This window comes from Schistocerca cancellata, chromosome 1 (genome assembly GCF_023864275.1).
Source record: "Schistocerca cancellata isolate TAMUIC-IGC-003103 chromosome 1, iqSchCanc2.1, whole genome shotgun sequence".
NCBI classification, from domain to species: Eukaryota; Metazoa; Arthropoda; class Insecta; order Orthoptera; family Acrididae; genus Schistocerca; species Schistocerca cancellata.
This window is the reverse complement of record NC_064626.1, coordinates 16,231,698-16,258,355: the sequence shown is the minus strand read 5'-3', so window position 1 is coordinate 16,258,355 and position 26,658 is coordinate 16,231,698. Positions and strand designations below refer to the sequence as shown.

The following is a 26,658-nucleotide window of genomic DNA, read 5'->3' as shown; positions in this document are numbered from 1 at the left end:
GAGGGAGACAAGAGATGAATACTCTAAGCAGATTCAGAAGGATGTAGGCTGCAGTAGATACTGGGAGATGAAGAAGCTTGCACAGGATAGAGTAGCATGGAGAGCTGCATCAAACTAGTCTCAGGACTGAAGACCACAACAACAACGACAGTGTAAAACATACACACAGGCTTTAATGAAACCCAAGAGAAAGAAATCCAGTGGTGTCACATCTGGGGAGTGAGGTGGCCATGCGATTGGCCCTTCATGGGCAATCCACCAAACTAGGAAGCGATTATGGAGGAAATCTCAAACTTTCATAAGGAAGTGAGGTAGTGCACTGTCTTGCTGGTAGTAAGCCATTCCATCTCAGTCATCTTCATCAATCTGCTGAATTAAAAAGTTTTCAAGCATATCCAGGTACACAATACCAGTGACAGTTTTCTTCATGAAGAAGAAAGGGCGATACCCTTTCAGTTCACAAAACACATTAACTTTGGGGCTGTCATACACATGTTACAGGGTTGCATGTGGACTTTCACTGTCCCATGTTCTGCAGCTGCAGATATTCACCATGTCACTGATATGATATGTTGACTCAATGCTGAAGACAATTGTGTTCATGAATGTCTCGTTATCCTCTATTTGATGCAAGATTTCCACACAGAATTCCTCATGAGTAACATCTGCATCACTAATGTGCTGTGCCACTGTGAACCTGTATGGTTTCAAGCATAAACATGTACACAGTACTTGCCTAACAGTCTATTGTAGAATGCCGGTTTTGCAAGATGCAAATCATATTAATTTTTGTGGACTGTGAACAAAGCTCTCCCTGTTAGACATAATCATAAACATGGAGGTGACCTGGTGATTTGTCATGTTGCAATGAACAACCCGTCTCAACAAAGTTCTTAATGCAAAATTAAATTGTAGGCCTGGGTGGATGTTGTTTAGCATATTCGGTATGAAATTTACACTGAACACTTACTGCAGAGTTTGTTTCATGAAACCAAAAGACATAGTAAGCACATCCCACACCAGTGAAAGTAGCCATTTTTAACCACGCACTATGCAGGCACTCCTTGTGACAGGACGGGGTACTGATGCACTATGTGAGTCAAACTTGAGGTTGTTTGCTACAAAATGACACATCTACTGATTCTGTAAGTTATCTCAATAAATTTCTGTATCAGCCCAAAGTTGTAAAGTCCTTTTTGACTCACCCTGTATTTGTTGATGGCAGAGCACAAATAATGTTTTGCAGGGATGGTGGAGGTATTATCAAATTTGGTATGTTTACAAGGAATAGATGTCTGTTTCCTGTCAGTATTGACAGGATGAAAAATAGTTCTACCTACTTTGCCTGTAATTCAATTGTTTGTTAGTACATATAGTTTGTAAAGACGCAATTGCATCTCAAAGAAAAATTCTACCAATGGCAAAAAGAGGTGGGGGCAGACATCTTGGTATAACTCCTTTGTCTTGTGCAGTTTTCTGTGTATGGACGACTTCATGATTCATGATCCTCATTGAACAGGTATTTTGTATTACCTGGTTTTATATTTTCCTACAAATTACTTTGGGTCTCTACTGTGAGACCTTATTCACAGCTGGAAATTATAGCTTTTTTTATTCTCTTAAGAGAAAATTGATTTGCAAAATTATTACATCATCATGACTATGGAAGAGAGAAAACTACAAAGATTATTCCAAAATATCTGTTACATCTGCCATGGTCACACGGTGCTGAAGGATACAGGAACCTACTGCCCAATCATGTGCATCAGTTTGTTCGCCTACACCACCCCACAGCCAACCTGTGCCTTCAACAGAGCTATGTGGCATCCCATCCCTTCAGAACTGACTAATTGAAAAACTCTCCAAAGATGTAGGTATATGTGTGGTTCCTCAGGCCATCCTGCCTCAATCCTGCTCAGGACATCTGGGACGCTACTGAGAGAGACGTGTGAACCGTGGATACAGACCAATATTTGTGTCTCATGGAATTAATGTCATAATGAGTTGTCAGTATTGACAGGATGAAAAATAGTTCTACCTACTTTGCCTGTAATTCAATTGTTTGTTAGTACATATAGTTTGTAAAGACACAATTGCATCTCAAAGAAAAATTCTACCAATGGCAAAAAGAGGTGGGAGCAGACATCTTGGTATAACTCCTTTGTCTTGTGCAGTTTTCTGTGTATGGACGACTTCATGATTCATGATCCTCATTGAACAGGTATTTTATATTACCTGGTTTTATATCTTCCTACAAATTACTTTGGGTCTCTATTGTGAGACCTTATTCATGGCTGGAAATTATAGCTTTTTTTATTCTCTTAAGAGAAAATTGATTTGCAAAATTATTACATCATCATGACTACGGAAGAGTGAAAACTACAAAGATTATTGCAAAATATCAGAGCTGCTGTCTATAATTACACAATTGTAAATAACAGTGCACTTCTCTTGTTATAAGACACATGATGGATATTTCTCATAAATTACCACTAGGACTCACTTTTTTGTTTCTTCTCTTTGGTGGAATAGCTCATAATGAAGTACTGGTTTGGATGTTCACCAGCTGATGGAAGTCGCTGAACTTGAAGATTACGAAACGTCATCTTCAGTGTTGATTTTGTTGAGTCACCCTTTCCTTTACCTTGGGGCTGTGTAAAATCTGTAGCTTTCCCACTCAAGACAGCACCCAGCCAGAAATCTAACTGTAGTTCCATTGGTTCCTGAAGTGTCTGCTGAAATTGTTGTTGCTGAGGCAGTTGTTGTTGTAATACTGAAGATTGCTGCTGCTGCTGCTGCTGCTGCTGTTGCTGCTGCTGTTGCAACTGTTGTTGTTGTTGCTGCTGCTGCTGCTGCTGCTGTTGTTGTTGTTGTTGCTGCTGCTGTTGCTGCACTAGAAATTGCTGCTGTGTTTGTTGCTGGGTTTGTGGCTGCTGTTGCTGTGTTTGCAGCAACAGCTGATGATCCCTAAAAAAGACAATAAACAAATCATAAACAACAGTGTACAGTAGTTCTTAATATGGAGTTAGGGTTACACAGACCAGAATCAATGGCACTATTTATTCTACTGGGTTTGTGGCTGTAATATAATAGCTAATCAATATAAATCATGTATGACAATTAAATACAGAAACTGCAACAATGTATAACTGGTCACCTGATTGACACATTGCAAGGATAATTCAAATCAAAACCTTAAAAGTTCTGTAACATTTTGAAAAGTCATGTGATGTAGTTGGTAAATGGCAGTAGTGTTCCTTGAGGTTCAGAAAGTGACTGACAGGTGGCAGAGTGATGTTGCAACACAGGCAATGGCAGCAACATCCACAAAAAGATGGCTGCGTAAATATGGCAAACCAATCAAAATTCATCACAGACTAACAGTGTTGTAGTACAGTGATTCACTCACATGGTACAGGAAGTTTAGAAGAGGTGTAACTTCTGTGGAGGATGCCCCAAGAGCAGGACAGGCTCAACGCATAGTGGCAGATGAGGACATTGCATTAGTGGAGAAGCTTGTAAAGGAGAACAGATGTGTAACTCTGAATGAAATGGCTAAAACTTTGAAGATCAGTGTTGGTATAAAGCAGAATATTGTTCACAATGTACAGCACTTCAATAAGACCTCTGCAGGATGGGTGCCACGTCAATTGATTGCTGAACTGAAAGGCCGTCAAGTTGATGTGCCTGTGAAGAACTTTTGCATTGTTTCCACATCAAAGGTGATTCATTTCAGGGAAAAATTGTTACAGGTGATGATATTAGGGTCCAGTGACACCAACCAGAAAAGGAAAGCAAGGAATGGTGCCACAGTTCATCGCTGAAACCAAAAAAATTCCACACTCACCTGTCTGCTGAAACATCTTATTCTATTCTTTGATGCAACTGGCATAATTTCGAAGCTTGATATGGATGGGGAAGTGCTGGTAACCAGCACTTCTTATTCAGACATGCTGAAAGTCTACTTCGCCCTACGGTCAGGAGTAAACAAAGGACTTGTGACTTCAGGAGTATTTCTACAGCATGACAATGCCTGACCACGTACAGTCGATAAGACTGTTGAGACTATTCAGGATATTAAATCCAAATGTCTGGAACATCATCCTTGTTCACCAGACCTTGCTCCTAGTGACTTTCATCTGTTCAGTGCACTCAAAGAAGCATTGGGAGGGAGGCATTTCAGAAGCAACAAAGAGGTGAAAACCACGGTGCACAACTGGTTATATATGCGACCAAAAGAATTCTTTCATCGTGGTGTGTATGCACTTCTAAAGCTGTGGAATACATGCATTCAGTGTCAGGGAGACTATGTCAAAAAATTACTGCTAAGTTTTTTGTTGATTGTTAGAATTAGAAATATTATAGCACTTTTAAGGTTTTCGTTTGAATCACCCTCGTATAAGGATTTCACAGGAAAGCTGTTGAATGATCAGTGAAAAAGGTATTCCAAGTACAGGAAATTGTGAACCAACATAACAGCAGTTTTATGGTCATTCATTATTATACTCCAGAACCAACATAAAAATGATTGTGTGTGTGGGATTTAGGAAATTATACATAGGGGTTGTCAGTCCCTCACAAAAATAATCCCAGTCAAATGACATTCAAAGGTGTAAGATTTAATGGGCATAATATACAAATTCAGTTAAAGACAGGCACAACAAAAAGACGGTTCTGAGTTTGAGCTTTCAGCCATAAAGCCTTCTTCTGAAGTAGAAAACACATTCACACTTGCACATACTGAGGCCTCAGTGGTCAGAGACAGTATTCATATGTGTGTGAGTTGTGCTTGTGAAAGTGTTTGCATGTTTTCTACTTCAGATAAAAGTCTTGTGGCTGAAAATTCAAATGTATAGCAGTCTTTTTGCTGTGCCTGTTTGCAAATCAACGTCTCCTCTGTATGGTGAGTAGCAAATCTATCCTTTCTGGGATTGTCAAAATTCCATCCTGGATTTTCCACTGTTTGATTTTAAACTGAGTTAAAACCACACTCACTTTCTCCCATTTTCCACAGTCACCTGAATAATGACAAACTGCAACTCAAACTGAAAATGTATAAGCATGATCGGTCTTCTAGAACATACTAAAAATCTGGGCGGAGCAACAAGTAGGCTAAAATAAGAACTCAAAAAAGTCTGACAAGCTGATAATTTACAAAAAAAGCATATATGAGCCAATCACCCTGACAACACTATTGCAATAACATGGGAAGTAGATCAGAATAAAATAGGTGAGCAAATAATTGGACAAGCCAGTTTCCATGCTCTTGCCTGAACAGTAAAATACAATCTACTGAAATGCAGCACTGAAATGCATATACCACAAGTATTGCACACTCCAAGTTCCACATTAACATCTAGGAGATAGCAAGCATGAGAATGACATATTGAACCACAGCATATGTGCTACATGCATCCTGGCTGCCATGTTGGCCAGTTTGTTTCCCAGAAATACCATATGCTCTGGTATTCAGCAGAATGATACCTTCTTAATCAACCCTTCCATGTTGAGAACAGAGTCAAATAAATGAAACACATTAATCAGATTGGGTTCACTGTATAGACTAAAGGGCATTAAAGATGTAGTTGCAGATGACTTTTACGTCTTAAATGCATCTTGTCTGCTCCAGTGTCTTTGAGATCATCTGTAACTGCAGTTCAAAATACTGTACATCCATTTAGTAAATAAATCCACAGGTCACAGCCAGAAAACATTACACATAACTTAAAATAGTCCCCCCCCCCCCCCCCCCCCCTTAATTCTATCTGTGAATACTGCACACAGTTTTTGTGCTCACCTGAAAAGTTCATGAACCATAAAATAAGAAACATGTGGAGGATTGTAGTTTTCCTTATATCACAGTAACTCTAAAATAATTTGGGACTTGTTCAGTAATCAGTGAGGTCCTTGACTGCAACCCTGACTTAATGCTGGCTTATGCTTCATACCATAAGCCACTTGGTCATGGCTTGCACATACCCAAATGACAGTGAGCACTGGCTTGGAATGCTGGTGGTTCTTTGAACAGCAAACCACCTGCTACTAGATGGAAGTGGCTCCATTCTCTGTGCAGAAACATGAATGGCATTTGTAATCTTGACACGCACACATATACTGGGATCACGCAAATCTTTATGGAACTGGTGCAAATGTGATCTGCCTGCTGTCCAAGATCTGTGGTTAAGGCATGCTCAGTACTATCAGACATCTTGCCTTCAGAACTCTTAGGTGTGATAGCCATGAGAGCTTTCAATCATGAGAGCCAGGAACTTCACAAAATCTTTGAAACTTAGGACTGGTATCATTTATTTGCAAAACAGGCAAATTAAAAAAATAATTAAAATAAACTCTCTGTCACACACACACACATATGCATAAAATCTAACACTAGTATGTACAATCCATTCTGCCAACCTTTTGTTTTTAATTTTGAGTTGAGACTGACATGTTGCTGCTGCAGAGTTAGAGAAGGATAAAAAAGTACATCATCAACAAATAAAGAGCAGTCCACTATTGATGCACATTAACGCATTACTTTGACGACTCCTGAGGTACACTTGCTTCTTCTGTAGTCTGAAGGGGGCTTCTTACTGTCTTTAATCATTTGTTGACTCTTGGCAAGCCAGACACCATGTTTCAAGTAGTTCTAAACTACCTTTACAGAGGTTGGCTCGCATGTCCATCTGTGACACAAAATTTCAGCTTGCGTTTATTCTTCTAACCGAGACTCAGGTGCTCACCAAATGCAGCTATGATCCTACTAATCACATTATATGAAGAAACGTGCCTATTCATCCTCCAGGCTTGCCAGGAACAACTGCTACAGTTGCTACACAGGAACTGTTGGACAATGACATTCACGACACAGTTTGAATGGCACCATGCCTTCTGGCCACAGATTAACAAAGATGTTGAAAACCTAACTCCAGCATGCAAGCTGTGTGGTGAATGTCGGACCACAAAACGATAAGTATTCACACATTGTTCCACAACAAGCCCTGTGCCAAAGAATAAATTTCAGTTTAATGGAACTGTACTTTTCCACAATGTAGCAGATGGTTGTGGAAGTACTAGCCACACATAGTAATATTGCATTTCACAGCTGTCAAAACCAGTCACGGTGCACAGAGAAATATTGGCAACGTAAGAGATTATGACAGCCAAAGGCATCAACTATGGTCCTCAACTAATATACTAGCTGTTCCACGTCTCCTGGAACAGGAACATGATCTTGTAGACCTGTTTCTTGATATCTGCACTGTTTTATCTACAGACAAACAATGAGACAACATGCTTGGTGCAGACATTAAAAAGGCAAATGCACATATAACAGCTAACTATGATAGAGGAACTGTTAACCCTGCTTCTTAGTACCTACAGAACAGCATTGGTCAATGATTGTGGCCATGTAGAATTCTTCCTCAGTCTCAAAACCCCAGTAAACCCTAATACCCAACACAGCAATTCATAGACATGCCATGTGTGGCCTGATTCCAGCAAGGAATGTCTGTCTATACCTTAAGGGATTATCTAGGTTACACATTGGGTGCCATGGTTTCCCAGGAGGAAAAGAAACTTTGTAAACTCACCAAAGCAGCAGCCAATCTTTAATAATTTCAGAAGCAGGCGTGTTTCATTCCCCCCTGATTTCCATCTAGCAATGTTATCAGAGTGTCACTCCTCACAGAGCCAACTTCAGCAGCACTTGACTTGTGATGCTTACCGACTTGTGATGCTTACCTGCAGCCACTATCAGACACTGACCAGAATCCCACAAGAAGGCCACAGGCTTTATCATCGGACAGGTACCACATGATTCAACACTAACTTGTTGCTGCTGCTGCTGCTAACACCTCCACCTCTACTAATGCAACATAAGTATCATGTGTCCAGTTGAGGATGACCTAGCTAAATCCAGCAACTTGCTGTTGCCTCATTCAAAACTAGTACATGCCTCCATGGTGCAGCAACCACAATCTTAAATGACTTTGGGCCTTCATGTTGAATACAGAAGGGAGAGCTTTGATATCCCAGGTGGGCATCAGGAATTCAAACTGCCCACAAAAAAACCAATGACAACACATCACAAGCTGACACTGTCATGCTCACATTGACAGTGCCAGTCCAGGCACTATGCAATTTTGTTAGTAGAGCTGCTTTCCATCAAAGGCAGTTAAGAGTCTGCAACCATGGACAAGCTCTCCTCATATACCTTTAGTGGAATGACACATTCCCTCTTCTTAATACAATCCCTTTTACATCAGACACATGATGAACCTGGTGATTCTCTCTGGGCATCGTCAGTTGTGTTGTCTTGTGCTCTGTTTGGATGTCAATACTATGGACTCTAATGGCAATACCAAAATTTATGTTTCAAATGGAGTTTGCATACAGGTAAAACTATTCTCATTGTCAGTAGTTCTAGATACAGGTTTCAGATTTGTAAACTGTGAAAACAAAGAAGGGATACATCTTAATGAAACATATCTGAGATATCTTCATTTTTCTGAGAACATTCTACTGTTCTCACATAGTGCAGGCAGAAAAACTTCATCAACAAACAGAATAACCTGACAAAGAACGTTTGAAAGTAGGTCTGAAAATAAACTCCAATAAATCTAAAATAATCAACAATAAAGAACGTTTGAAAGTAGGTCTGAAAATAAACTCCAATAAATCTAAAATAATCAACAATAAACACATAAAAATTAAATAGTAGATGTTAACAGTGGGATCATAGAAGCTGTTGAAAAGTTTTTGTATTCAGGGTAGTTGAAGAAAACAGCTCAATGGACAGAAGAAGAAATAAACAGAAAAATTACCGTGGTCTGGAGTGCATTTGGCAAACTAAATACTATTTTTAAAACTAAGCTTCTGATATATCTGAAAGGCAAAGTTTACAATCTATGCATATTATCTGTTTTGCCCATTGCAGTAAGACATGGACTTTTAATGTATTTAAAACTGAAGGCTGCTGAGTGATAAATGTTGAGATGCATAGTCTGAATTATTAGGAGAGCTAAGAAAACAAATGAATATATCAAGAACAGGGGGGGGGGGGGGGGGGTGGGAGTAGCAGTGATAAGAAATGGCCGAGCTGACAATTTAATGGATGGTCAGTGGATGACATTTTAGAAAACATGCAGAGAAAAGTACCACTATTAGTGTAGCAGTGTAGCTGTTAGCAATATTAAGTTTGTTCATGAAGTGTTGTCATTCCACTGTGCTTTTAACATCACAACATTACAATGTTATTCACAAAACAGCAACAAGGTGTGTTATATAATCTAAAAACTAGTATATATTACATAGGGCTAAGATATGTATTGATATTCAACAAAAGTCAAATGTGTATAAGCACCTTTAATAAATAATTTTTCATCACAGAAGTGTTTTTTTACGTACTTGGATTGCCCCATGGAGAAGTTGTTGATGTTAGGTGAGCTAGGAGGGGTGATGCGCTCTTTCCTTTCAGGTACTGAAGCGAGCGAAGGGGGTGAGCCAGACACTACTTGTGGCTGCATATTTTCATCCAAGTCCATCGAAGCAGATGATGTTCCATCCATTGGTCCCAGCCGCACATCCTATCAACATCTCAATTCTGTTAAACATGTGCAACAGTTGCTTCACAATATGATAAGCTACAAAATGTTATTAGTAGTAACAAGAAATAAGATAATATGGAAATCCATGACACATCTTCATGAAAGCAAAGGCAATACAACAGCTTTGTGTACCACTAAGAAAGAGAGAGATGTGTAATCACATCCATGTCATCTACATTAGGGTTGCAGATCAGAAGAGCCATTATTTAAATGTCACACCTACAAGAAGAGTGAAAGAATCTACAGGCCAGTATAACAAGGAACCCCTTGAGTGTGAAGTTACAAGTTCAATCATAAGTAAGGCTGATTTAAAAGTTCTGTGTTAACAACTACGTCAGGAAAAATATTAGCTGCTACAACTACCATGTGGATCAGGAGGGCAACAGAAAATGAAGAGTCCAGGAGGTGCAGAGATCAACCTTCTATGGGATGCATGTATTACATTTCATAAAATGGACATCGTTGACATTCAAGAAATGTTCAAAACAAACCATTAACTTGCACCATGAATACCAAATTAAAAATGGTGCACTACAATGATCACAAAAGTTTGCACCATCAAGATGAAGGTGAATTCATTGGGAGTTACAAGCCACACAGGGCATTCAGCTAGGTATCCTCACTTAAAGAATCGTGTTGGTGTAATGGGGTCATGAGAACTAATGGAATGTGATCACTTGCAACCAAATGCTTATCATGAAACTGGCCATTTTAAGGTTTATCTGCAGATAGTGTGATAGTATGTTTTACAGACATGGAAAAAAACAAACATCCAGAGGCTGAATTTGTCCAGTGGTTCCAGGTGGTACAAATTGCAATGTCACACTCTTTTCAGGTGGGATAGTTTGCTCTAAAGGAGTATGATTTTTATACACAGTCCAGGAATCAAGCAAAGGCAAGTTATTTTGACCAGCTATTGGTCAAAGGCAGTGCTCATATCATAGCTGTAGTTTTCATATGCCCATTTTTTCACTCTTCCTTGGTGTGATGTAAGTATTCCCTGCTACTGTTGCAATATCATGCTCATCAGAAAGAACTGTAGGGGACAGAGCACAATAAATAACTTTTCAGCCAATTTATGATCCAGATTAACAGTCAGCATAATTGTATGTAAATGTGTTAAGGCATTAGTTTATCTTGATAAAATTCTCTTCATGCCTGTGCTTTCTATGGTTCCTTTCATATGCATTTCTTCTTCATATCCCTACAAGTCAGAGTTGCAAGCAAATTCCTTATTGAATGATAAGTTTGTTTATCTCATCAACAAATTTTCATGCCAATTCCGCAGTTTGCTGCGCATTGTCAAGTTGATGCTTTGTCCGAAAATTTCGATATTTTATGTCTTCCGATTCTGTAGCACTATTTGAAGTTATGCAACCATCCATTGCTTCTCTTGAAATCACTGTAATCTGTGTTGCAGCAGTTCAATGTGCATAACAAAGTAGGTCACTATCAAGCTCATCCTGCAAACTGTAGCGAGCATATTTGGCATGTATCAACACCAGTTTTTGTAACAAGTGAACATTGTCTTTCCTTGAATATCTATAGTTTTTCTTATGCACATCTGGTTGTGGTGTCCCAAATTTCACATGGGATGAATTTGTGGGCCAAGGCTCCATCCGTATTGCCTTTGTTCATTCCTTCCTGTAAGTACTCAGTACAGTGTGACATTTAATTTAGTATTGCGGTGTGACATTTTCCAGATGGCACAACTCTCTTCAGCTCGGCTGAATAATGTTGTCAGCATTGTTTACCATTCGCTATTTGTTCATAGTGTGAAGGATACTCAAAGGTCCAGTGGATGTTTGCACATGAAGAGGCAGTCTAGTGATTCATTTAAAAATGAATGGGAATGACAGAAGAGAGGGATGAGAATTCCCAATATTTATTATGCAGTTGCATAAGTGATGGGTACTGCAAATTTGTGAGGAAACAGTATTACAGTACTGTGCAGAAATAATTTAAAAATTTAGTTGACAATAAAAGAACAAAGAATTACAATGACAGACAGATAGGATTCATTATTCAGTACATCAAGAAGCACTTTATGCTAAATTTGTAGGCATACAGCACTTGAAGGTATTGGTGGCATGAATAGAAAGGTTTCTGATGTTGCAGGCACTATTCCTCAGTTGCAACTAAATTCAATGGAACTGAATGAATAGTATGGGGACTCTATATACAGGGTGTTTATAAATGAATATCAGGGTTTTAACACTTTATAATATTTATTATATTAAACTTACAGTTTTAAATGACATGTCAAATGAAAGAGCAACTTAAACAGTTTTACCAAGAACCTTATAAATGTTCAATGTGAGCACCATTTGTAACACGGCACACATCAAGTCTATAGCTGAGTTCTCCCCAAATGTTGATAATATTGTCTTCAGTGATTGTAGCAACAGCTGCTTCAGTCCAGTTTCTTAATTCAGGGAGGTCTGCTGGTAGTGGAGACATGTACACAAAATCCTTGATGAAGCCCCAAAGGAAAAAAAAACGCATGGCGTTAGGTCGGGTGAACGCAGAGGCCATGCAAAGCAAGCCCTGTCATCGGGCCCTTGTGGCCTATCCAGCACTTGGGTACAGTGAAGTTCAACCAATGTGACAAATGGTGCCCCCATTGAACATTTATAAAGTTCCTGGTAAAACTGTTTGAGGTGCTCTTTCATTTGACATATCATGTAAGTTTAAGGTAATAAATATTATAAACCATTAAAACCCCAATATTCATTTATAAACACCCTGTATTAATGCAACATATGTTGGTTTTATGAAGGAAAAAGAGTGCAGTAATGAAAATTAGAGCATCCAGAATGGATGCAGAACTGGCATTTTAAGTGGACTTGACTGCATATTGCCCACAATAAGACACTGGAGGGTGAGAAACAACTTCTTTCTGATCTGATGGAGATGCATTTAAAAAGCAAATCACATTACAGAAGGGACACATCTACATCTACATCTACATCTATACTCTGCAAACCACAGTGAGGTGCATGGCACAGGGTATGTCCCACTGCGCCACTTATTACGATTTGTTCCCTTTCCAGTCACATATGGAGCATGTCTGTGTGTGCCGTAATTATTATAATCTTATCCTCACAGTCCCTATGTGAGTGATACATAGGGGATTGTAGCATATTCCTGGAGTCATCATTTAAAGCCAGTTCTTGAAACTTTGTTAATAAACTTTCTTGTGATAGTTTATGTCTGTCTTCAAGTGTCTGGCAGTTCAGGTTTTTCAGTACTCTCCGACACATCAAACAAACCTGTGACCGTTCATGCTGCCCTTCTCTGCATACATTCAATATCCCCTGTTAGTTCTATCTGGTATGAGTCCCACACACTTGAGCAGTATTTTAGAACCAGTCGCACGAGTGATTTGTAAGCAATCTCTTTACTAGACTGATTGCACTTCACCCAGTATTCCACCAATAAACAGAAGTCTACCATTTGCTCTACTCACAACTGAGCCTATGTAATCGTTCCATTTCAAGTATTACACCCAGTCACACGTTTGAGTTGGCCGATTCCAACAGTAACTCATTGATATTATAGTCATAGGATACAATGGTTTTTTTCATTTTGTGAAGTGCACAACTTTACATTTCTGAATGTTTATAGCAAGTTGCCAGTCTTTGTAGCACTTTGAAATCTGGCAGCTGAATATTTATGCAGCATTTTGATAAACACAGTCAAGTTTCCTGAGCTCATTTCCATTACAGAAAACATGAGGTTTGAAGAATTCATTATAGCACTGAAGTAATTACAAAGATAATTTCCCAAACTTTTTGAGAACACTGTACATCTTACATCTTCTTCTTCTTTCTCTTTGGGGAGGAGGGGTGGGGGGAGACATTTTGGAGACCATATACTAATTCAGTTGAAAGTGCCCCAGTGCCGGTGCATGGGCAAATGTAACTGATAGTTCTGCAAAGTAATTTCTATTTTAATGACATGTACATTGCTTTCCTCCGGTAGAGTTTCCACATCTCCATAATGAGGTTGCAAAAGTGCTACAATATTTTGATCAACATACTTGTGTGAAAAACCTTTTTTTATAGTGAAACTAAATAAGTCATGATTACATGGCAACTTGAATTCGAAAATCTGTGAAATTGTCTGTACCTGTCTGTACACTAACAGTTTGTACGAGATAAAAATTACGTCTTCAATGTGCCAAAAATAAATAATACTGAAAACTTGTTTTGTTTGTGGTCTACATTGTTGAGAAATGTGAAGTATAAAACCAAGTTGTATGCAGTGTAGCTGCGCTGCCATTGTTCAGCGCGTTCACAGTTTCCCCCTCTCCCCCTTTCTCACGATCAGACAGAGAGGCATGGCGGTGGGGGAAATGTGCAACAAAGCTGAGCGGTATGGTGCTCATACCAGGGCATTGCACATGAGCCACAATCTTGGCCACAGTGTTTCAGGTTTGTTTAGGTTATGGATTCTGTGTGGTGGTGGGAGGGAGTTTTGGAAGGTGAGGTATATGTAATAGGTCCGCGAGACAGGGTTTGTCAGCTATGGGGGACATGGAGGAGCTTCGGAAGTTATTACAGACATGGTGAAAAGTGGTAGTATACGCCAGGAGTAGGAAGTGGGCAGGTTGGAGAGATTTTTAAGGTTTCGTTGTGTTTGTTTCTCTGGTTTTGGGGTACGGTTATGGGTACACGCATGGCCAAGATCCTGGACTACCACTGTCCACCACCTCTACAATAACCTCCAAACCTCCACCACATCCCCTCATAGCTGACAAACCCTGTCTCATAGATTTACTACATTTACCTCACCCTCCAAAACTCCCCACCATCACCACACAGAATCCAGAACCTAAACAGACCTGAAACACAGTCATGAGCTTTCCTCCAAAAGCTTTAGCCCCGCAGAAGTATCAGTCCTTTCCAAATGCTTCACGTTTTGCCACACACCCAAATTCAATCACGCAGGACTTGTTAAAGACCTCTTTCCTTCTCCCGTTCCCTACAATGGAAACACTTTTTTGCCACCAACCCTACCAATCAGACTCAACCAAAGACCAATGTTGAACCCTGCCTGATTCAGTTCACTTCTTCATTCAACTGTGATCCACCTCTACTGCCCACAAGTCACCTCCTGTTAAATTTCCAGAATTTCTTAACTTCAAACCTTGTCTCACCATCATTCTCCAAATCTCTCAACATGCAAACCAATCTTACAACTGTAGAAAGATCTGCAACCTACACCTAAAAACTGATCCTGAGTTTATGATCCTACCTGCTGACAAAGGCTCCACCACTTCTGTTTTGAACCACAAGGATTACATGGCAGAAGCGTTCTGCCAGCTGTCAGATTCATCCACTTATTAACCCTGCCAAAGTGACCCCACTCCAGAAATCCAACAGGATCTCCAGTCTTTCATCAAATCCTTAGGCCTATCCATCGCAGAACCTCTCCCTGGAGTCCATCTCTCTCTTCAGCCTTACCATTCACTGCAATCCTATCTTCTACATGCTTCCTAAAGTCCATAAACCCAACCATCCAGGATGCCCCTTTGGAGCAGGTTCCTGTGCCCCCACTAAGAGAATCTCTGCTTGAAAATTTCACAGGTATTCAGCCAGGTGGTGTCGTCCAACAGGTGTGATATTTCAGCAAGCTGACTTATTGCCACCTTCAGGCCTTCCTGGAGTCTGATTGATGCTGTCTTATATAATCTTTACACCCCCCCCCCCCCCCCCCCCGCAGCCTCCACCTCAGCACATCCGTGCAGTCCACAGCTCGTGGTGGGGGAAGCGCAGCACTAGGTGGTGGGGGAAGCTTGGTACCCCACGACAGATCGTGGCCCACAGTCTTCCTGCAGCCATGGCCGAATGGGGAACTCTGCTGCTGTGGTGACAATGCGTCTTCTTCTTCTTCTTCTTCAGTTGTCCTGACAAGGGCAGATTTCCGTGTAGACTGTCATCGTATTTTAATCATACTCAAGGCTGGATCCGATGCCTTGCTTAACTGGGAACTGCTGTCTTTATTTATTAGCTTGTCATGTAGCCAGGTCTCCACTGCCTCTTTGAGGATACAGTCCCAGGAGGCGTTTGACGCTGTATCCTCAAAGAGACAGTGGAGATCTGACTGCACAACAAGCTAATAAATAAAGACAGTGGTTTCCAGTTAAGCAAAACCTGGGATCCAGCCTCGAGTATGATTAAAACACGACAGTCTACACGGAAATCCGCCCCTGTCGGGACAGCTGAAGAAGAAGATGCATTGTCACCACGGCGGCAGAGTTCCGCACACAGTTGTCGCTGCAGAAGGACTGTGCTCCATTATCTGTTGCAGAGTGCTGCCCTTCCCACAGACCTGGCACCGTGGTTCCCCCACCATCGGCCATGGACCAGATGGAAGCGCAAACATCACCTATCCCATCAAAGGCAGAGCTACCTGTGAAACCAATAACCTGACCTACAAGCTACGTTGTAACTACTGTGCTGCATTCTAATTGTACAAGACAATCAACAAGCTGTTTGTCCACATTAATGGCCACAGACAAACTGTGGCGTAGAAACTACTTGTCCACCACATTGCTGAGCAAGCCACCCAACATGACATGCTTCATTTCAATGACTGCTTCACAGCATGTGCCATCTGGATCCTTCCCACCAACACCAGCCAGCTTTTCTGAATGGCACAGGTGGAAACTCTCCCTGCAGTATACCTTAACCCCCCTGGCCTTAACCTTTGTTAGTCATTGTCCTTATCCATCAAGCCCTTCCCTGTTCCCATTCCAGCACTACACACAGCAGTCTATTCCACCAACGTACTACATTGTTCGGTAGTTGTTCCAATATCACATTCACCTGTACGCATGTATCATCATCATTTTACTCCTCATGTAAACTGTCTGCACAGTCGACCATATATGACACCAAACATTACACTGACCCATCTTCCAGAAACACTGATATTTCATCTGCCACTTCTTTCTCTCTCTGTATAGTTCGTTGGGTTCCTTTCTTACTAAATGTCAACTTCGGCAATTGTTGTTGTAGATATAATGCAATGTTTGCTTTTATAACTACACTCCATAGCCTCATACTGAGCTCACCACTGGATACCCACTTTCTGTTGCCAATTTCAGCCAATATTGTGTTTGCACGATAGACAATATGTGGGGTGTCAAATGTCATAAATAAGTAACAATATTTTCCACTGTGTACAGAAGAGACAACTTATGTTAGTGCCTGCTTTATAACTTTCTTCCCTGTAGTCTGGGCAACACTGGACAATGTTAATAAAGTGATAGGTAGCCCCTGTCTAAATAGTCTGGAGGTCTCACCAGTTCTTTATGAATTGTAAGTATCCTCTCCATTTGGCCCACAAACCAATTTTCTTTGGTACATCTTGCAAAATCAAACAATGGAAAATCCAGTATGAAATGTATCTTCCACATGCTTCCAAAACCAACCACCCAGTGTTCCGGCATAACAGCAAGCACCAGCATGAAGATGAAGAACGCAAGAGCAGAGAAGGCTGTGAGATGACGTCAGCCAATAGTTCGCTGACTAGGACTGCACCACAACAGGAGTGGCCTCTAGCTGAAGAGAATATAAGTGCCGCTCCTGCCAGCATCGGCTGAAGAGAGCACTAGAAGAGCTGTCATCCTAACTGTTACTGAAACTTGTGCCTTATATTAATTGCTTATATGGACATTGTTTATTGCAAAGGACATTGATTCTTTGCATGTCGCCATTTGCTTGCAACCCAAAGTTAGTATTGTCAGTCTCCTTTATTGTAACAAAAACCATTAATGTGATTTGCTTGAACTGTTTTATAGCTATCCAAGAAAGCAGCATCCTTTAGGCACTCTATAAGAAACAAGTGGGCAGGACACCACACCCAAGATGCCCCACTGCGGACGGTTGCTGTGCCCCACTGATTCTCTTGTAGACTGACACCTTCAGCTTATTCCCTGCAACCTGCCCTCCTATATAAGAGACGCAAATCATTACCTCCACTGACTCTCCACAGTTTCTTTTCCTTTACCACATGGTGCCCTGCTTGTCACTACTGATGCTGCCTTCCTTTACTAAATTCCCTAATGCCTACCTTTATTGAACACTACCTTTCCCAACGCTCAATGGACTCCAAGCCTTCAGCCTCCTTCCCAGTTGCCATGACCAACTATATCCTCACCCACAATTCTTCTCCTATGAAGGCATTATCTACAAACAAATCTGGCGTACAGCTATGGGGACCCGCATGGCAGTATCCTGTGCAAACCTATTCATGGGCCATCTAAATGAATCATTCTTAAACACCCACAATCCCAAACCCCTCATCTAGTTCAGAATCATTGATGACACCTTTGTGATATGGATCGAGGGTGAAGACACCTTATCCACATACCTCCAAAATCTCAACACTTTCTCCCCCATTTGCTTCGCCTGATCCTACTCATCCCAACAAGCCGCCGTTCTTGATGTTGACCTTCACCTCAAAGATGGCTGCATCAGTACCTCTGTTCACATCTACGCTACCAACTGCCAGCAATATCTTGACTTTGACAACTGTCACCCATGCCATACAAGAAGTCCCTCCCATATAGCCTGGCTACCTGTGGCTGTCACATCTATAGTGACAAGCCGTCCCTCTCGAAATATACTGATTCCTTCACAAACTGGAATTATCCTCCCAACATCACGCAAAAACAGATCCCCCATGCATTCTCTCTCCAATCACCCACCATCTCCCAAAGTCCCACTGTCTGGCCACAAGGGAGAATTCCCCCTTGTGACTCAGTACCACCCAGAACTGGAGCAGCTGAATCACATTTTCTTTCAAGGTTTCAACTACCTCTCATCATGCCTTGAAATGACGAATGTCCTATCCACTATCCTTCCCACAGTGGTATTCTGCTGCCCACTGAACTTACACTATATCCTATTCCACGCCTACACAACATCTGCTCCCATCCCTTTGCCTCATAGTTCATATCCCTCTAACAGAACTAGATGCCAAGCCTGTCCCATACATCCTCCCACCACCACCTAATATGTGTGAAACTGTTCATCTGATCTACAAACTAAGCTGCAACCACTGTGTTGCATTCTACATGCACATGACAACCAACAATCCATCTGTCCACATGAATAGCCACCGACAAACTGTGGCCAAGAAACAGCTGGACCATCCTGTTGCTGAGCACACCACCCAACACGACATTCTTCATTTCAATGTCTGCTTCACAGCCTGTTCCACCTGGGTCCTTCTCACGAACACCGGCTTTTCTGAATTGCATAGCTGGGAAGTCTCCCTGCAGTATATCCTACGTCCCCGTAACCCTCCTGGCCTCAGCCTTTCTTGCTCATTGTCCTCACCCATATAGCCCCCCCCCCCCTCCATCTAACCTCTCATCTGTACCTAGCTGCCCTACCTTCTCTCCACTTCATACTTGTACACCCCATAGGCAGCACTTTACTGTCCCCCACTCCTATCTTGCTATCTGTCCCCCACCTCCCCCCAACCTCCTCCTTTACCTCCAACACCTGGTTGCTTCTCCCATCATGCACTGCTGCTTACACTTTTACACTTGTGTGTGTTTGTGTGTGTGTTGTCTGTTTCTGATGGTCTTATTGGCTGAAATCTCACTTTCTGACAGTCTTCTTCCTGTGCCTATCTGTGACTCAATATGAGTGGTATATCTTGCCACACATTTCATACCTTTAGCATCAAAAACACTAACTATGCATAAAGAGGCACTTCTCTTGTCAAATAACACTATCTTAAGCATGAATAGGTCTATTTGTGCCCTAAAATATAACTTAAATCTGAACTGAAGTACGGAATATCCTACCCTTTGAAAGCAGTGTTCCATCATCTCCCCAACCAACATTAAAACACAATTCACCCTCATCCAAATTCTGGTTTCATACAGGACATTAGTTATATTCTATTGATAGCATGGGATGTGAAAAGAGTAAAAGATATACATCCTTCTTCATTTAAATGCAATACAATGTAAGGACTTCACTATTTCTAGTTATAAACTGAAACATTTGATTTAAGAGTCTATGTGAAGATACTCTTCAATCCAGTAAGAGGAGTTCTTCTAAAGAAAGTTTTTTAATTCAATACCACATTATTTACATGATGTTTGATGTGCTCTGGTAGGTGTTCAATATATGTGATATGCATGTGTCCAACTCCTTTCTATACTGATGTTGGCCCCTTGACGTATTTGTAGTGGTTGTTTTCTGTCCTAATGTTATATTCATGCCTTTCACTACTTTTTGAGAAAAGAAAAATATTGGTAATAACAAAAGACAACCACTTGTTGTTGTTCTCTAATATTTCATTAGTTACCTGGTACTATTTTCTACTCCTATAATTGTATCATCCATAAAAAAACAAAATTTGTAATCTGTAAGAACGTGCTAAAAAGTAATGCCTCTGAATTTTTATGTGAAAACTCTTAAAGCTATTGAAATAAAACAAACTTTAAGGTTTTATTCTTCATGTCGTCACCCTAGCAACCTGTTGTAACCCCGACCGTTCCACCTCGACTGTTCCGGTCGCGGGGATGCAGAGAATGAAAGCGCGGTGGGACCAAACGGGAGCAGCCCATTAACAAACAAAATGGACGAATGGGAGAGGACGGACATGAACAATGACTGACAACCGAGCAAGACCTGACGAACAACAATGCACAAGAAGCAATGGGGCACAAGCAAAAAACCTCACGAGTCAACAACGTCCACTCATAACAGAAGCAAGCAAAGTAAACACACTGTCTGTAGGCAAGATGTCGATAGACTCACACGAATATCAGACTGCCTCACTGAGCGAGAGGCAGGCGCTTAAATACAAGATAAAATACGTCGCTATTGGCTGCTGGGACCACGTGCTCCACCATGGTGCCCTCACATTATACGTGGGCCAGGAGCGCATGCAGCCACGGCTTACAGCACGACGGCTGCAGAGACCTCTAGTGGTAACCGAGGTCCATGGATTCGAAGCCTGCAGTGCTCAGTACCAGACAACCAACATCTTTTTTCAAATGGGAGACTACTTTGTTGATACCGCTACAGTAGAATGTTCGACTATGTTGATGGAGCCATAACTTCATCTCTGATTGCACCACTACATCATTATCAAAGTGAAGCCTCGAAGGCATTCTTAAAGTTTTGGAAACAGATGAAAATCGGATGGGACCAAGTCAGAGCTGTAGGGAGGATGACTGATGAAAGGAACCCCAAAGCATCGGATTGTTGCAGATGTCACAGCATTCGTATGAGGAGTGGCATTGTCATGCCAAATGAGAGGGTGCTACAAGTGTGGATGAACTCTTCAACTTCAAAACTCAATTACAGCATACTGTTTCTAACACACTGACATAGTTACATTACACACCATCATGTTACATGCTACAATTTGGAGCCTTCTGAGGGCTGCAAATGTGTACACCTGAAGAATAAATATGTAGAGTGTTAACAACATTTGTTTTATTTGAAAAGCTGCGACAAGCAGCACGTGACAGTCGCATTCTGGCCGAAGGTGCTGGTGGTGGCAGCTGAGTGTGCGTGAAGTGCACTTGGCTGTGTGAACGTGTGTATGTTTTCTTTGCTGAGGAAGGCTTTGGCCGATAGCTGCACGTACAACAGTCTTTTCGTTGTGCCTGTCTGCAACTCAATGGGTCATCTTTTTGATGAGTAACTATCTATCCTATTCCTAATATTATTCTTTCTATAGATTCCTTTCAGGTTTCAAACATTCCTTCTTTGACTGGCACTGGCTTGTCTTCTGAACTCTTCATAGTTATCTATTTTCCCTAGAGTTTTGTTCAATTTTGCTGTATTCAACATCCATCTTCCTCATAGTCCTGTATTCCCCTACAGCATTGCATTTCACCTCTAGCCACTCCTGCTTTGTTCTTTTGCACATCCTGTCAATCACAGTTTTTAGATGTATGTATTCCCTTGTGCCTGATTCATCTGCTGCACTTTCATATGTTCTCCTTTCATGAGTTAAATTCTATATCTTATCCAAGGATTTATAGTGGGTCTTGTCGTTTTGCCTGTTTGCCCACCTGTTTCCTTCACTATTTCATCTCTCAAAGCTACCCATTTATCTCCTACTATACTCCTTCCATTTCAGTCAATTATTACTTCATCTTCCCTTTGAAACTCTCAACAGCCACTGGTTCTTTCAATTTATCCAGGTATCAACTCCTTAATTTCCTACCTTTATGAAAGCAATAGCAAGAAATCCTAATTTCAAGTGCAATCAGAAATACCACCTGCAAATGTACTTTATAGTCTTCTTTATTATGAGAAGGAAAGTTGCTACTCACGATATTGCGGAGATGCTGAGTCGCAGATAGGCACAACAAAAAGACTTTCACAATTGTGAAATTGCATCTACCTACATTACTGAAAAGACAAATTTGTGAAATTGTGAAAGTCTTTTTGTTGTACCTATCTGCGACTCAGCATCTCCGCTATAGGGTGAGTAGCAACTTTCCTTCTCATAATACTGTTACATTCCATCCTGGATTTTCCATTGTTTGATTATAGTCTTCTTTGTTTGCAGAGTATAGACACTGCTTTCTTAATAAGTAAGTCCTCTAAATAATCAAATCTATATAAATTTGTCATTTCAGTAAGATAGGTAGATGGAAATGGAAGAGAAATCTTACTGTCTCTGTTTCAGTTTTAGGTTTGTCCAAGGCCTTCAATACTGTTGGCTATAAAATACTTCTGATCAAGCTAGAAGCATTAGATGTAAGAGAAATAGCAAATGAGTGGTTCCATTATTAGATAGAAAATAAAAGGCAACAGGTGGAGATAGTTTACACATCTACTGATGATAAACTTTTAAGAAAACAGTTGTCAGACAAGAAAAATATAGGCATAGGTGTTCCTCAGGGTAGTGCATTAGGTCCAATTCTGTCCTTAATAAATATCAGTGACTTTCCAGAGAGTATAAGACATGGTCACTAATAAAACACCGGAAATTACTATTAGAGAAAGTAAATGAAACCCTCAAGGGTGTTTACGATTGGTCAATATGTAATGAATTAACAGTGCAAAGTTTGTAGGGCTGAATGTTGATTACCAGTTAACATGGAATGAATACACAGAGATACTGGCTAAAATTTTGTCTTCGGCGTGTTATGCTCTCAGGGTTGTATCACCAATTTGTTACAACCAATGTCTTGTGGTTACTTACTATTCCCACATACACTCAGTTATTAGCTATGGGATTCTTTTCTGGGGATCGAACACAGAAAACGTGGACACAATTTATGAAGTGAAGAACAGAGCCACAAGAATAATAACTGAAAATAGTAGTTGGCCTCATTGTAAACAACTATTTAAAAAACTGGATATCCTTTCTGCACCAAGTGAGAAGATCTACCAATCTGCTGTGCAAATCAGGGAAAACATTGCTAATAATTATATATATAATTGTGGAACAAGCATCATTTGGATTTACATTTAATCAAGGAAAAACTGACAAAACTGAAAATAGTATTTTCTATCAGGAAATAAAATTGGATGATAAACTGCCCAAGGAGATGAAAAAGATTATTAAAATACAGGGTGAGCACAAAGTCTTGCCCTGATTATAAAAATTTATCACAGAATAACTGTTTTACATAATAAGTTATATTTGATGTCATTACATAGGTTAGTGTTACTAGTTTTTTTAAAGGCCACTTACGTTAGTAAATCTCAACTTGTGCTCCCTCGGTAGCTCGGAGAATGTCGAGGCGGTATTCCAGTTCCTGACAGGTGTTACGTAACGTGTTCTGTCACAGTACCCACAGCAGCTTGTATCCCAGCCTTCAGTTCGTCGACGTCAGCAACTGGTGTGATGAAGACTCTGTCTTTGATATAGCCACAGAAAAAAAAAAGTCAAGGGGTGTACTGTCTGGAGAGCGCAGTGACCATGGTGTTGGACCATTCCTTCCAATCCACCAATGCTATTTCAAGGACAGTGTCTTCGTCACACCAGTTGCTGACGTTGACAAACTGAAGGCTAGGATACAAGCTGCTGTGGGTACTATGACAGAGCACATGTTACGAAACACCTGGCCGTAACTGGAATACCACCTCAACATTCTCCGAGCTACCAAGGGAGCACATGTTGAGGTATGCTAAAGTAAGCGGTCTTAAAAAAAAAAACTAGTAATACTAACCTATGTAACGGTATCAAATGTAACTTATTATGTCAAACGGTTATTGTTATAAATATTTATAATCAGGGCAAGACTTTGTGCTCACCCTGTACATTTGTTTGAAACTACAGCAAAAAATTCTTCACAGGTAACGCATATTACGTACAATACTCACAGCATTAGTTAATAATGAAAGGGAGGATAACTACAACACTCCACCATATTACAATACATGGTCAGAATATAATGCTTTTACAGGAAAACAATGTGGCAAGATCTACAGTGTATGACAGTAATGTCTTGTCATTCTTCTGAGTTCTATGTCTCTATGTGAGGATATGGAGAAGTATCATATGTGCAGGCCTGAAGTCAGTTTTTCAAAAAGAAGGGAGGGCAAGGTGCATACCAGCATGTTCACGACTGTCCAGGAGTCGCCATTGTCTGCAGCGTGCACAGTGGCAAACTATGTCCTATATTATGAGTACTCTGGTACAAACTATGCAAGTTCAGAGGAACATTGTAAAACAGGGACCAGCACGTAAGTCAGCGCAAACGATAACACACTGACCTCATATTCAGGAGGATGGAGCTTGCTCTGTTCAAACATCCAGGTTTAGGTTTTCCATGGCTTTCCTAAAACATTTCATGCAAATGCTGGATAATTCCCCCACCAAGGCCACAGCCAACCACCTGTACTATCCTCATAAAAGCACAGTTATGTATTCACGTGTATGTATATTTTAGCTATTTATTTTCATTGCTTGATAGTGACAAATCCTATACCATTGTGAGATGATTCCTAGATGAATAAATAACATCAAATCAAGTCAATCGCAGATTATTTCCTTTGCAGTAACAAGCGAATATGATACTACAATATGCTAATTTCCTACATAATTAATAGTTTATCCAACAAATTCTGCAGACACTATGTGGTGTGTGTAACTCTGAAAGGGCAAATTGTTCTTGATCCATCATGAAATGGGGAAGAAATATGTCTTTTTGTCAGGTGGACAAGACATGGATCTAGTTATGTTATGCCAAAATGTATTACCCTCTACCAAATTTAAACATTTTTGTGACTTTGGTGCCCGCATCTCGTGGTCGTGCGGTAGCGTTCTCGCTTCCCACGCCCGGGTTCCCGGGTTCAATTCCCGGCGGGGTCAGGGATTTTCTCTGCCTCGTGATGGCTGGGTGTTGTGTGCTGTCCTTAGGTTAGTTAGGTTTAAGTAGTTCTAAGTTCTAGGCGTCTGATGACCATAGATGTTAAGTCCCATAGTGCTCAGAGCCATTGTGACTTTGGTAGCACTCCATAAATAAGCATTGGATACTGTTAATTTATGTGTTATAACAGCTTATTTTTATTAAGCAAGCATTCACAATTTAGTAACTCACTATAAACTAAACATAGTATCTGTCGCCATTTTCCTATCCTCATCCTGTCCCTGTCTTATCCTTTTTCCTACCATCCCTTGTCATAAGTAAAGATTGGGGTGGACAGGGCTCCTTAGCCATTGTGAAGGCAACCTGTCTACGGTGACAACCCCGAATAATAAGCCTCTCAAGTTAACAACTTGGGTAGTATCTTGGACAGTGGCTCGCCATTCTCCCATGAAGAATAATCTTCAACTGAGCACGGAGGGAAATTTCGCTGAATGCACTACCCCAGGTGGTAACCAATCCACTGTGACCCAAGGTGACGTTAGCGGACCTTCGGATTCTGGGGAGTCTGCACCAACATGCTTTGAGGACGAGTCGGAGCACCCGGAAATCACCGAACGTGAACTCAGACCAAGATGGCAAAGCTCCTTCGCAAAATTCAACACAAATTCATTGATGAAAGAGGGTAAATTGAAACATCTGGCAGATTCATTACCACAACACAACATAGTACTGACAGCAGCACAGGAAACCAGATTCACAGATGATTGTGTCTTCTAGTCCCAAGGATACAGAATCCTCAAAGGAAAAGTGGGTCAGCGGGTAATGAAGAACTACCCCACTTAGGTACAGGATTTATAATCAGTCAGAAGATACTGGATTCAGTGATTGACTTCACTTCACAAGCAGTTGTGTATCCATCCTCTCCCTCAAATCTGCTAACAAGGGTTACAGTGTAGTCAACGTACATGCCACAACCAACCAGGACAACAGATGCAATCCACACAGAACTGACAAATTCTGGGAAGACTTAGAAGACATTTTCTCTAAAGTTCCAGAGACACACACTGTCATACTGCTGAGTGACTTGTATGCTCAACTGGGATGAGAGAAAAAGTAGAGAAATATAGTGGGCAACTATTCGACACATATGAGAACCAACCGCAATGGAGACTGATTGGTGGATCTGTGTAGGACTTTTGGGTTGGTAACGCTTCAAACACCTGCCAAGGAAGCAGAAGACTTGGATTTCACCTAACACCAACTTGGGTGAATTCCAGATAGATCATATGGCCATTTCAAGACAATCTCAAAAGAAAATACAAAACATGAAGGTATTAAGAAGTGCCAACCTGGACTCGGACCACAACATCTCAAAGATCAAAATGAGACTCCAGCCTAGAAACATTAGAGGACAAAGAACCTCCAAAATGGTAAGATTTGACGTAGAGTGACTTAAGAACAGACAAGAAGTAAGCCAGAGACTGAGCAGTACAGATTTCAACACCTGGGACCAACTGAAGGAGACACTTGTGAAGCTGGCCAATGAACTTGCCCCCTCACGAGAAGAAGGAAGCATCTGTGGTGGAATGAACCAATGCAATAGCCCAAAGACAGACACTATGGCAGAAGTGGAATTGTAAGGAAACCAAGAAAAATTGGGAGGACTTTTTGGAACAAAGATGGCTTACAGCTAAACACAGGAACCAAACGGACCTTCGGACAAAACCAACTAAC

General features: G+C 40.9%; 1 protein-coding gene across 4 annotated transcripts in view; it reads right to left on the bottom strand.

Annotated features, from left to right (window-relative positions):
• Positions 1-26,658, bottom strand: part of LOC126164408 (phosphofurin acidic cluster sorting protein 2) — a 704,396-nt gene that overhangs the window by 33,053 nt on the left and 644,685 nt on the right. For all 4 annotated transcript variants that reach the window (XM_049920238.1, XM_049920240.1, XM_049920239.1 and 1 more), the window contains 2 exons: positions 9,406-9,584; positions 2,504-2,967 (listed from right to left, as the gene is read on the bottom strand). In XM_049920238.1, coding sequence (XP_049776195.1) covers positions 2,504-2,967; positions 9,406-9,584 — 643 coding nt within the window. The remainder of the gene's footprint in view (positions 1-2,503; positions 2,968-9,405; positions 9,585-26,658) is intronic.